The sequence below is a fragment of the Peromyscus maniculatus genome, chromosome 5 (genome assembly GCF_049852395.1).
Source record: "Peromyscus maniculatus bairdii isolate BWxNUB_F1_BW_parent chromosome 5, HU_Pman_BW_mat_3.1, whole genome shotgun sequence".
Classification (NCBI taxonomy): domain Eukaryota; kingdom Metazoa; phylum Chordata; class Mammalia; order Rodentia; family Cricetidae; genus Peromyscus; species Peromyscus maniculatus.
This window is the reverse complement of record NC_134856.1, coordinates 100530494-100544495: the sequence shown is the minus strand read 5'-3', so window position 1 is coordinate 100544495 and position 14002 is coordinate 100530494. Positions and strand designations below refer to the sequence as shown.

The 14002-nt window shown below is 40.5% G+C and overlaps 1 protein-coding gene across 1 annotated transcript in view; it reads left to right on the top strand.

Annotated features, from left to right (window-relative positions):
• The window catches only part of Pou6f2 (POU class 6 homeobox 2), a 341728-nt gene that overhangs the window by 126685 nt on the left and 201041 nt on the right, over window positions 1–14002 (top strand). Inside the window, exon 4 of the mRNA XM_076573605.1 lies at window positions 5–233. Coding sequence (XP_076429720.1) covers window positions 5–233 — 229 coding nt within the window. The remainder of the gene's footprint in view (window positions 1–4; window positions 234–14002) is intronic.

Sequence of the window (14002 nt, the reverse complement as noted above, 5' to 3'; positions counted from 1 at the left end):
GCAGCCTCTTCTGACAGCACAGCAGTTAGCCTCTGCTGTGGCCGGGGTGATGCCGGGAGGCCCCCCAGCCCTCAACCAGCCCATCCTCATCCCCTTCAACATGGCGGGACAGCTGGGTGGTCAGCAAGGCCTGGTTCTCACACTGCCCACAGCGAATCTCACAAACATCCAAGGGCTGGTAGCAGCAGCTGCAGCTGGAGGCATCATGACTCTGCCATTGCAAAATCTACAAGGTAACATCATGCCCAGGTGCGGTGCAGTGCTCCACTCACTGGCCGACTTCTCTGAAATGGACAAAAAGCCCCCTGAATGGGCACGGTAGCTTAGGGGTCTTCTATCATAAATAGCATAAAGGGTCTCTACAGAAAGCAACCTTTTCAGTTGTTTATGAATCCTGAGCTTGTTCAAGCCATGGTTTTATCAACCCTCATTTCCTCACATGGACAGCAAAGCTTTTCAGGTCCTCTGGAAGTACTCATAAGCAACTATTGCAGGGTACAACATCATTTAAATGTGAAATTATTGCATTGTTATTTGAAGACACAGTCATAATCTGACAAGGCATTCAGTTTGACCACATGCAAGGAAAGTTTGGATGTTCCTTATATCTGTGTTAAGTGGTTGGGACACCACAAATACAAAGTGTCATTTGAAATGATTAATTTAATGGTTATTTTGCTACTAAATAAGCTTTAGATATAAGTGTTAATCACAGATTATATTATTTGGGCTTTTTTGGTAGAAGGAGGACTTGGTAGAAGGGAGAAGTTTTTCTCTATAGTTTGAAATTTTCAACTTTTCTTAGAAATTTTGATAACACCAACACTGGATGATTTCTAAATTATTCATCAGAGAAATAATAACTATGGTGAAAAACATTCTGAATATAATATAATGTCTGGTACAAAAAAAATCCAACTATTTACTTTGGGATACTTAAAGCAGTTGACATCTTAATTTACATAAATATAAGCTTTTTATTTGCAGAATGAAGGTTTGTCTAGGTAAGTTCTCAGAATAACAATTTAAAGTACTTTTTAAATTGTCTAGATGTTAGATGTTTATATAGTTTATTAAATTGGTGAGAACATCCATTCACACACTGAAGAACAACTAAGAACCAGTGAATCTTGGACCTCTTTGCAGTCTGTGTGTTCTGATATTCCATCCATTGTTGCTACTTCTTAACTTTCAGTTTAATGTTTAAAACAAAAGTCTCTCTTATACCATTAAATTGTGCCAAGAACCTTGCCATTCATAAATCATGTATGCTCAGGATACACTAATGCATGAACTTTGCTTGTTTCAAATTTGAGTGCCTGGGAAGCCAGGAACTTGAGATTAAGCAAATAAAGCAGGAATCCACAAGGTGAAAGCAGAAGCAACAAAGTGTAGGGCCAGGCTTCTTAATGTAGGTGGATGATGAAATCTTAATGAAGAAACAGGCATTATCAAAATGCAACCTTCCATTTGGAACATGTGTGCTTATGGGAATATTGAATATTATAAATAAACATCAGCTTGCAGAGCTCCTAGGCTGTGAATTAATTCTGCTTGGTTAAGATGGACACCAAAGTCCAAGTGAAAAAAAGGAAGTCTTTTTATACTTTCATTGTAGCTCAGTGTTGTTGGGATTTTTAGTGCCTGCTATTCTAGGGTTTCAAGATCAGTGCTGGCCTAGTGTGCAGCACAGCCTTCTCCATTTTGTTTTTGATGTCAAGTTTAAGTATGAGCTTACCATTTAGACCTCTGGACTCTGGCGCTTTCATGTCAAACCTGTGTTTGTGCCCTGTGTGAGGGCAGCAGAAGCATTTGTTCTTTTTATTCTTTGGTCCCCTTGGCAAATGTTCCCATCAGCATTGACTTCAGAAGTGTATTTGTGTTCTCAACCAAGCTCATGTCAGCCACAGAATTGTGAACAAATATTTCTCCCTTTGAAGTCATCTTTAAAATTTCAGTGTTTCTAAAAGGGAGGTGATGAGCTCACTAATGTAAAACACCTATCAGTAAGTCAGCTGACTAGGGGGAAGTTTCCCTCATTGGTCTTAACATCAAGCCCCTCCTCTAACATCCTCTCTTTTAAGGTCCAAATCAACACCAGATATGGAAGTTCGACTTATGGTTTCCTTAGGCTTTTCTGATCCTTCCCTATCCTCTCACATGATGTCTCAACACCCAGACCTCACTAGCCAAAGACATAAGCCTCCTGGTTTACTGGCAACTAGGATATTTCCAAGGATATAGTATCTTCAGGGTTAAAATCAGGAAATTTCCAGGAAAGATTTTGTTGCCCAGTGAGAAGTCCAAGGATGATAAGCAGAAAGTTTATCTCTAAGGTGACCAAGATCAATGTACACGACTTGAAGAGCAATGTCAGATATCACCTGGAAATCAGTCCACCAGCACTCAGTCCAAGGCTGATCTTAACACCTTTTGGTGATCTATAGCAGTGGTTCTCAACCTGTGGGGCACAACCCCTTTGGCAAACCTCTATCTCCAAAAATATTGAATTACAATTCATAGCAGCAGCAAAATTGCAGTTATGAAGTAGCAACAAAAATAATTTTATGGTTGGGGTCACCACAACATGAGGAGTTGTATTAAAGGATTGCAGCATTAGGAAGGTTGAGAACCACTGCTCTGCAGTCTGTGATGATCCCTAGGCAATACTTAAGGGTGGTGAAGCTGCCTGAATTATATTGAATGGGCAAAGGTAGTGTCATGTGGGAGTGTGAACAGATGGCTGGCAGGGGGAAAATCATCTTTAAGGGTTTGGTCTACTTTGAGATGGAGATGACAGCTCTAGATGTCCTCAACACATAACTTTTCTCAAAAGTGGTAGGCTTGCCAATGAACACATTCGAGTGAATCTGTATACACATTGGTTGAGTCAAAAGTTAGCATAAAGGATAGTAGGCGGGTCTCCTTGCAGAACCCACTCCTCACACAGTAAACGTGGTAACTGCAGCCCAAAGTTTTCACTTTGGGGTGGAAATACTGTTTATTTTGTTTATTTGTTTTGTAATAGAATTTGTTTGTAAAAGAAACAAGGTTTCTTTCTGTAGCCTTGACTGTCCCAGAACTAGCGCTGTAGACCAGGCTGGCCTTGAACTCACAGAGATCCTCCTGCCTCTGCCTCCTGAGTACTAAGATTAGAGGCATGCCCAATCACTGCCTGGCTGGTTTTCAGTCTTTTAAAATGACTAATAAGTCCATTAATCTGTAGCAGGCTTTCTCAGACCACCAGCCCACAAATCATGACAGGGAAACTTATTATTGATTATGAATACTTGGCCTTAGCTTAGGCTTGTCCCACTAGCTCTTTTAACTTAATTTAACCTGTTTCTTTATACCTATGTTTTGCCTTGTGGCTTTTTACCTTTATTTCATTCTTTATGTCCTACTTCCCTTCTTCGTCCGTGTCTGTCTGTCTGGCCCCTAGCATTTCCTTGTAGTCTCCTTTTCTTTCTTCCTCAAGCCTAAATTCCTCCTCCTACTTACACTCCCTGCCTGGAAGTTCCACCTATACCTCATCCCTTGCTATTGACTGTTTAAATTTTTATTAGACCAATCAGGTGCCATAGGCAGGCAAGGTAAAACAGCAACACATCTTTACATAATTAAACAAATGCAACACAACTTTGCATAGTTAAACAAATATTTTGCAACATAAACAAATGCAACATATCTCTGCATAGTCAAATAAATATTCTGAAACGTGGGAGATTAACAAGCCCCGTGTTGAGGTGTTCATTCTTATTCAATGTGTATTAGACAATATGGAACCTGAGCAAGCATGCTGAGGGAACATGCTAGACCTTTTGTGCCACGGTCATAGGACTTACATTCCATGTGGCTACAATCAACTCCACAACTGTAAAATGAGACCAGCAATGACAATAAACCTCTAAGAAAGAAAAATTGCTAAGTGTGTTCTGCACCACATTATTTTAAAACTCTTTAAAAGTCATCATCTTACTGACTCTTTTGTGAAACAGATCCTGTGCTAAAAATAGTGCAGAGTTGCTCAGGAAAGTATCAATTAGTTGTAATGGTAAAATGAAATCTCCTTCTAGGAACTCAGACAAATGTGTTGAATCTTTTCTTTTGCCTAAGCTCAGACAGAAAATGAGAACATGAGCTTAGACAGTGTGGATGCAGCAAAGGGGGACTACTTCAGGACAGATGAGTCGGGTTAGTGACCTGTTCTCACAGCACAGACCAGAGTGACCCACTAATCACTGTGGGCAACACAAATGGAGAATATAAATGTGCCGTGAAGGAGATTTATGTCGAAGTGTGAACATTCCAGTTAAGACGGGCAAAACATTTAAATTAATGACCAAAAATACATTAGAGATCGCAGCTTAACCTGAACATGGAAAAGCAATTAGGTTCAAGGCAAGTTCAAAAAGAAATCAGGTCAAAGATGGTTTTCCTGTCCTTGGCTCTGACAGGAATCCTCCCCTGCTTTTCTCTGACTCTCTGGATTAGTCTGCTCCCTGTTGCCTTAATAGAATCACTGATGCCGGGTCTGAGATGAACAGGTTTCCTTAGTTCACAGTTTGGGAGATTCAAAGATTGAAATTGGATGCTTCTGTAGGTTTGGTCTTGGGCGAAGGCCTTTTGGTTCTCCACAATATGGAGAACTAGGAAAGGAATCAACTGTGTATAAAAAAGGCCTAGTACATGGGGTAACCCCATCAACAACCCATTCTAGTGAGAATTACACTGCAAGAGAAGCATGAATTCCTTCTGAGGATGAGGCCCCCATTATCTGATTGCCTTTTAACATTACCTTCTGATCTATCAATATTTAGACCACTCCAAAAACCACCAACCACATAGGGATCAAATTCCCATCTAAGAACCTTTGATGAACAACTTATACCCACCTGTAACATTCCCCAAATTAATGTCTGTACATGGTAAGTATTCAGGGATGCTTTGTATGCGTTACATTTCATTTCCTTTTTGTTTGTGGTGGCTTGTCTTCACTGAGCTATTGCATGCAATAAAATACATGACCCTTAATGCTTAGCTCATTGAGCTCTGATGATAGTATACAACCTTACATCATACATCCACCACAATCAATAAATAAAACATTTTGTCAGGTCGTGGGGGCCCACAAAAAACCTCCTGTGCCCCTTTTCAGTTAATCCTCTCTGTTTAGTCTGGCAGCTCCACCTCTGGTATGCATTACTGTTGTCTGTTCTAGAACTACATGTAAATAGATTCCTATCGTGTATTGTTTTTAAACTCAGAATAATCTCTCTGAGATTCATCTATGAGAATACACACACACACATATGTGTGTGTGTGTGTGTGTGTGTATGTGTATGTGTGTGTGTGTGTGTGTGTGTGTATCCTTTTGTTTAATTACAAAGCAGTTTTCAATCATTATAGTATACCACATCTGTTTTTCCATAGCCATTCCAACATCCTAGTATGCACATACCCTCCAAGTCTCCTCCACTGTAACCTTCTCTCTGGAGAGGAAGATATCTTGGTAGCTTATCAGTCCAAGAGGCTATACCCTTCAGAAAGAGGCCACAAAGGCAGCAATTAATGCTGCTTTTTACCTTGAACCCCCTTGTAAGGAACCATCCAAATGGAGCACAGGTCTTCCCAAGCAGCTAATCATCTCTATAAGTATTCTAATGGAATACCAAGAGGTATTTCTCCTAGGTTATGCTAAATCCACTCAAGTTGACTATACCAAGCATCATAAAGCTATCCAGGAACACATGCTTGTCCACTATTCTTCTCAGGTCACGGCTCAAACTCTAGGGTCCTTTCCTTCATGTCATCCATCTTGACAACATCTGACAAAGACCTTCTTCACCTAAGAGGATTTAGAAGCTATTTGTGTATGCCTCCCAGGGGCTTTGGGGCTGACGGGTAACCTGAAGATTCCACAGGTTAAAACAGTTCTCCAAGAAGAGACAATATCCTGATCCTTTTGTTTCCAGACAGCTCCATGTGCCAGTTTTTCCAATACATAAGTCTCAAGTCTAATAAATTGTATTTCTTCACCATTGCACCCTTCTCTTTCAATTTCTCTAACCTTGGGGTGAGGAAATACTTGGTTCTTTGACATTTTTGAATAAACTTATCTCCTAAGACTCCGAACAGACTGTGTCTTTGCCTGAAAAGCTCTGTCCTTTCACCCATTCTCAATGCTGCTGTTCTCATTTCTGCTTTCTTTATTCCCTTACCCCAAAACTGGCTTTCTACAACCCTGCTAAGTGGTTTTCCTTTCTTCTTCAAGCATACTAAGTCATGCTTACAGCCACCAGGATCAGTGGCAGCAGCACTGTGATACATGCCTTTGGAAAATGTGAATATGCCTTGTGTGCATGTGACTCTGTCCCCAGAATGAATCTCTATGAATATCACCAATATTTAGTTCAATGATGTTACCCAAGAATGGAGTACTGTGCTGAATTGCCTGTAAAAAGTGCTCAAGGGTGGACGAGTGAGTGGGTGGATAGATGGAGGACTGATGAATGGGTCAGTCTTAAAGAATTAATAGGAGTTTGTCAAATGGAAAGAAACAGAAATCCCTTAGACTGGAGAAGGTACATGAAGAACAGAATGTGTCAGGTCTATGAGGGTTTCTCTTGTCCAAGTAGAAATTAGGAGTCCCAGTTGGCAAAGAATCAGAATAAAGAGAAAAGAAAAGGGCAGTAGTGGAGGACTTGGTGTGTTTCTCTTGTACATAAGAAAGAATGGCAATCATAGCTCTGATATATTATATATGGATATATTTAACATCAATGCCATTGTATTATATTTTCAAAGATATGTGTTTGCATTTATTATTATTATTATTAGTAGTAGTAGTAGTAGTAGTAGTAATTCCAAGTACTTAAAGTTTCTAGTAATAACATAATAATCATGGCAGACAAAAAAAAAACATAGAAAAAAGAGAAATCCAGACTCAGAAGTGGCTCTAGAGGCCAAAACAAACACCACATTTGGTTATATATTTCGAATCATATAGTGAAGAGAACCATACTAGTTTGATGAGAACCAGACATTAAAATATCTATTTTTGTTTTTCACTAACACAAAGTCTATTCTTTAATTTATGAAATGCTTTTTGAAATTTCATCCTCTTATTTGGCTTTGGTGGTTTGAATGAAGATGGCCCCCCATAGGCTTATACGTTTGAATACTTGATGCCCAGTTGGTGGAAATGTTGGGAAGGATTAGGAGGTGTGGCCACATTGGACAAGGTGTGGCTTCATTGGAGCAGGTGTGGACTTATTGGAGGAGTTGTGTCACAGGGGTGGGCTTTGAAACTTAAAAGCTTCTTGACAGTGTATCCTCTCTGTCTCCTATTTGGGGATCAAGTTGTGAGCTCTTAGCTGTACCTACCATTATGTCTTTGCTTTGCCATCATGGACTCAAACAATCTGAAACTGCAAGCCCAATTGAACACTTTCTTTTATAAGTTTCCATGTTCACAGTGTTTTGTCATATTAAGAGAAAAGTAAGACAATTGCTGTGACTAAATGCCCCACAAGAAGCAATCTACAGGAGTAAATACATGTTCTGGCTCATAGTTTGAGGAGCTGTAGTCCATTACAGCAAGGAAGGCAGTGGCAGGAACAATTCTAGGCAGGGCAACAGCTAGAGCACGAGGCAGCTGGTTACATCAGACAGTCAGGAAACAGAAGAATTTGTGTGGCCAGACTCAAACCCTAAAGCCTTTCTGCCTGCCTCCTAGCAAACCACTTTCTCTATATCATTTGTTCTTAACCTTCCTAACGCTGCGACCCTCTAATACAGTTCCTCATGCTGTGGTGACCCCCAACCATAAAATTATTTCCTTGGTGCTTCAGAACTGTAATTTTGCTACTGTTACGAATCATCGTGTAAACATCTGTATTTTCTGATGATCTTAAAAGACCCCTGTGAAAAGGTCATTCGATGCCCAAAGGGGTCATGACCCACAGGTTGAGAACTGCTGCTTTAGATAGACCATGCCTCCTAAAGGTTTTGTAACCTCCCCCACAATAGTGCCACCAGCTGGAGTCCAAATGTTCAAACACATGGTCTCATGGCGGGGCGGGGGAGGGGGGGAGGATATTTCACATTCAAACCCAAACTCACATGTACTAGATTTTGATCTAAACTTGGGATGTAGTGATCACCAGGAACAATCTGGAAAGGCACAGGAAGGCACATACTGTGTAGCTGGGGAAGAAAGCAGGTGAAATGACGAAATGATACAAGTGTGCTGAATATTGTACAGGGTAATAAGTCATGACCTCTACATCCTACAGACGGCCTGAAGAGATGGACAATTTGGGGAGAAAAAGTGTCTCCAGAAGTTCTAAGTAATAAGAACAATCCTGTGGATTTGGAATACAAAAACACTGAACAATCTGAAGGACAGGATGTCAGTATCTTTTAGCTTTCTCCAGGCTGTGCTAAATCAACCAACAAGCGACTCCTAGTGCCATCCCACAACCCAGATGTGTTTCTTTGTTCATTTCTGATTACATGTTGTCTGCAGGTGAGCAAGAACTCTGTTTTACAGCCTTCCAACTCCAGGGTTCAGGTTGAAAAGGGAGCCTTTATCCCGTAAGTGCCATTCTCATTGAGAAGGAACGGGGAATGACAGGACCTCACTGCTCACCAAGCTTTGCCAGTGATGTCCTGAGCATTGCTTCCACTGACCTCCTCTTGACCATAGAAGGCATCTGGTCAAACATGCTACCAGTGGCATGGGGAGATGGAAAAGAAAAGCCTAAAATAAAAGAAGGAGGAGCCTGTAATTGAAAGCTGCATTACAGAATGCTCCATCATTCCAACAGTCACACCACTGAAGACAAGCTGAAAAGCATTTGACTTGCACAATCTTTAAAATTCTTGCAACACTGAGACTCCAAAATCTCATTAGATAAACATACAAAGTTGCACGTACCATATGACTCCGTGGAACACATACATCAATAACTACTTAAAGTTATAGAATTCAAACAATGAATATAAAATTAGATAACAACCACATAAAATAATTAGGAACTACTTAAAATAGCAAGTTATCACTTATTAAATTATAATTCCCTCTTTAAAATATTTATTTTATTAATTAAAATATGACTACATTGTTTCTTCTCTCCCTCTCCTGACTCCAACCCTTCCATGTCCCCACCATTCCAGCTTTATCTCAAATTTGTGGCCTCTTTTTCTTTAATTACTATGTATAAATTCAACCTACTGAGACTGTTTAGTGTTTCTTGTATGTAAATCTTTTAGGGCTGATCTCTTTGTACAGTATTAAAAAAATTAGGGAGTTCATCCCTGGGGAAGACTAATCTCCCTCTCTCAGTTGTTCTTAACTGCCTGTCGCTCTTCATCTATGGGTGGTACCCTATGAGATATCCCCATCCACAATGACATGCCAACTGATGTTGTCATTGTTCAACTGTGTCTCGGTTAGGCAGTCATGTTGTTGAGATTTTGTGGATGTAGCCCTACTTTCATGTACAGAAGACACAAGCTCAGAGTAGACTTCCTGGTCCTTTGGCTCTTACAATCTTCCTGTCTCCTCTTCTGTGATGGTCCCTGCATCCTGACTAGTCTTGGTTTTCTGTAATGGTTTCTTTCTGCTACAAAAAGAAATGCCTTTGGTGAGGGGTGAGAGTGGCACTTACCTGAGGGTGTAAAGATCAGTTTTTTTAAATGTAGTTAAGAATTGTGCTCATTTAGGAAAGTAGCAGTAGTAGGTTCTCGTCTAAGACCCATGGCCTCATTGGCCCTTGGTAGTTGGCAATATTTCCAGTACTATGATTTCTCCTGTGTTGAGCAGTTCTCAGGTCACATCTGGATGGAACTGTTGTTTGCTTTACTCCCTTGTCAACATAGTACCTTCTGGTAGTATGGAAGCCAAGTCCTCAAGGAGGAGGCTTTCTGGTCAGATCCAGCTTGAGTCCTCTGAGTCCTTTGTCTGAAGTGCATGGTTTCTCAGCAATAGGGACTTACCTTCAGCTTCTCAGAAGCAATCAAAGGCAACAGCAATGGCCTACACTGTTTGGGAGCCTCCTGGGCCCTGCTAAGCAACAACTCAAAAGGAGATTTCTTTTTCCTTGTACTGGAGTTTTTATTAAATATTCTATGGCTCTTGGGGGGGCATTATCACCACAGATGGTATAACTTCATTTAAATTGTCTCTCTATATAGATACATGTATAATTATATGTATCATATATAATTTTAGATAAATGTAAAATAATTTTCTGTGGCTTTTTTCCAAACATCCTTAATATTATTTTTATCTCTTCCATCCCTCTCCTTTATTGTCTTCCCTCCACTCTCCCCAATTAAAGCTCCCTACCATTTTTTCTCATTTTTGCCTTCATTATTTGACATTCAAGAAAATGAAAATTGTAGGGACCAGAAGCAGATTGGTGACTGTGGCAGATGACAATACAGGAGACAAGGGAATGCGGAGGCTGAATGCGGAGGCTCCCCATAAAGTGGTCACACAAATATGTTGGTTTTTTTTTTTTTTTGGTTTTTTCGAGACAGGGTTTCTCTGTGTAGCTTTGCGCCTTTATATGTTGGGTTTTTACATAAATTTTTTTCTTTAATTGTTCAAATAAAGGTAAAAATAAGTGTATGCTTTAGTAGTGAACTAATCTGGGAACACTAAAGAAAGATATCTCTATAAAAAGTTGCTAATGAGGTTAAAGCCTGAAAAAGCTTCATGGAAAGCTTTCATTAAAAGTGTTGTTGGGGGCTGGAGAGATGGTTCAGTGGCTAAGGGCATTGGCTGCTCTTCCAGAAGACCTGGGTTCAATTCCCAGCACCCACAGGGCAACTTACTGTAACTCCAGTTCCAAGAGATTTGACACTCTCACACAGATGTACATGGAGGCAAAACATTAATGCACATAAAATAAAAATGAATAGTTTAAAAAAGGCAATCCATTTTGCAGAAGTGTTGTTGGTTCCATTTAGTGGATACAGATGATGACACTAAAGTAATAGAAGTTTCAAATGCATACAACTTTATCCCAGTTCTGTAAAAGAAACTCAACATATACACACCAGGAAGAGAAAAAGATAAGCACTGTAATCCAGTTCCCTCTCATAATCCCTGGGCTACTATTTCTGGGATTCTGAGACCTCTAAGAATGCTCCCCTACAGGGCATCAACAGATGGCCAAGTGCCATTTGTAAACTGATGCAGTATTTACAAGTTCCTAGGCACTTTGGGCAGTGGTGGCACACGCCTTTAATCCTAAAACTTGAGATGCAAAAGCTGGTGGAGCTCTGTAAGTTTGAGGCCAGCCTGGTCTACAAAGTGAGTTCCAGGACAGCCAGTACTGTTACACAGAGAAACCCTGTCTCAAAAAACAAAACAAAAAAAAAAAAAAAAGGAAATAAAAAAATTCCTAGGCACATCCTTCTGCATTTCAAAGCCATCTCCTGGTGACTTATAACACCTGTATATAAAGGGTGTTGTACTATATTGTTTAGGCAGCAATGACCAAAAATACTATATTTGTACAAACATGGTTTTCCCAATGGTTGGGTGAACCTGAGGATAAATAATCTGTAGAGATGAAGGGCCATGTAACACAAACCTTAAATGGTCTTAGTAATAAAAAACCCAGAGCCAAATACTGGGGTGAAAGCTGAAAGATCAGAGAAGCAGAACAAGCCAGCCACAAGCTCTTACCTCTAGAAAATCCTCAGTCTCAAGACAGTGAGTTCCTGTTTCCTCACGCCTTCCTCTTTTTGCCCTGCTGTCTTACTTCTTGTCTCAAGCAAAGGCAAGAGATCTCAAGTGTTGGGATTAAAGGTGTGTGCCACCATGCCTGGCTCTGTTCCCAGTGCGGCCTTGAACTCACAGAGATCCTCCTGAGTGATAGAATTAAGGGTGTGTGCCATCACTGTCTGGCCTCTATGTCTAATCTAGTGGCTGGCTCTGTCCTCTAATCCCCAGATAAGTTTTATTGGGGTGCCAAAATATATCACCACAGGGCCACTTATATATAACAGTCTTACTAATAGAGTCTACAGAACAAGAGATTATAAATGATTGAATTTCTTCTGCTCATTAGCTGAACAGTCCAAATTGTCTACATTAATAATTATTATCTTAAAATAAGAATACTTTGTATTGATTAAGGTGAGAGATCATGCCCAAAATGTTATTGCCAGCATCACCAAGTTTAGGTATGTTAACATTCTATCTTGTTTTTCAAAAACCATCTTTTAACTCAAAGTGCATTAATTCTCAAAGTGAAAGCAGAACAAACATAAAAACATGTGCATTCATTATGTATGAGCAGGATTTCAGGTCAGTCACAATGTCTGTAAGGGGGTTGGTCATATTGGCTGAAGTTGGCATTGTTGGAATTTGGATGGAGGATGGTCCAATGCACATGCACTGAATACAACCGTGTTCGTCTTAAAGACAAGGAGTTACTAACAGCTGCTTATTCCTGGGAGTTCCCTTTGTGCTATCCTGCTGATAAGCACACTCAGGAAGCTGTCCTCCACCCGTGACACCAAGAACATGAGAGCAGAGATGAGACAGATTTTGGCTTTTAGTTTTCAGTGATATGTGGCTTGTTGTTACCAAGCACAATATTAAAAATGCCTAGTGCATAAATTCATATTTGCAGTGATTCAGAAGAGTCCCACATGACATATCATACAATAATACCAAATCCACCTTGAAGAAGTTGTGAAAGGTAGTTATAGTGTGTCTTACTTTGGCAGTTTTCATACCTCTGTATCTCCAAGGCTTCAAACATTTTATTTAAAATACCTGGAGAGCCTGTACTGCAGTACATTATCCTTGAAACAGGCATTGCTGAGGCACTGGGGCATGGATTAAACTAGAAGCACATGAATGAGGAGTTTGACTAGTATACTGCGTATTTAAGAGATACTGTCAATGGAATAAAGCATTGTCAAAGGATAATGGTTTCTAGCTGCCACATAAATGTCAAAGCAGAGCCAAAGCATTTACTTCCAAAGCAAAAGGCAGGAAAGTAATGTGATCCCCAGTTTGCACATAATAAGGCTGTAAATCCATCAGGAATTTCCACAGCATCTCACAATCTCTGTCTACACTAGGACATGAAAACTGGATCAGATTCCAAGCCAGCCATCTCAGAGCTGGCAAGAGAGAGAAACCCCTTCCCAAGATGGCTGCTTCCAGAATGACACACAAATGCCTGCCTGGAAAAAGACCAGGCTGTTTTAAAAATTCTTCTCAGTCTTTCACCATTGTGAAAGATGAAAGACAGCTGGGATTACCAGTTTCCCTTTTCCCAAATGAAGATTTCTGTATCTGGGAGGAGAATGAGGTATGGAGAATGGAGAGGTATTGAAAAATACAGGAAGGGGAGATGTTTTCCAGTTCCTTTCTCCCTGCAGTTTAGAGTGGGGAGCTACCATTTCCCCCAGGAAACTCATGTCTTACGCATATGATTTCCATAGGACATATTCCTAGTGCGAGGTCACACTATGGTATCTGAGCTCCCTCTAGGGAAACGCTAAACCCCATTTCCTCCCATAAACTGTGCCCAAGCATTGATGGATCTATTTCACAACCATTTCCTTAGCCTCTGCTGTTTGCCAGATTCTGTGGTAGGCACCAGTCTAATCAAGAGGCTATTGCAATAATTCAGGGAGAGCGCATTGGTGACACCCACACAGAGCAGAGGGCTGCCTTAGAAGCCTTGAGGATATGGGGCTGCAAAGACCCAATGTCTGCTGTAGAGTGGTAAGAAGAAAGGAAAGGGAGAGTGGGTTTCTTGATTAGTTCAGCAATAAGAATCCAACTACTTCAATGGAGAGACACCTGAGCTAGTAGGAATCCTTGGATCTGGAATGCAGAATGGGATCTGTGCTGGAGATCCTGTTACAGAAACCTAATGTGACTGAAGCCAGAGAGAGTAGAGGTTTGTGGGCAAGAAGAGATTTGAAAAGGAAAGCCACAATTCCAGGGCTGGGGGAGACC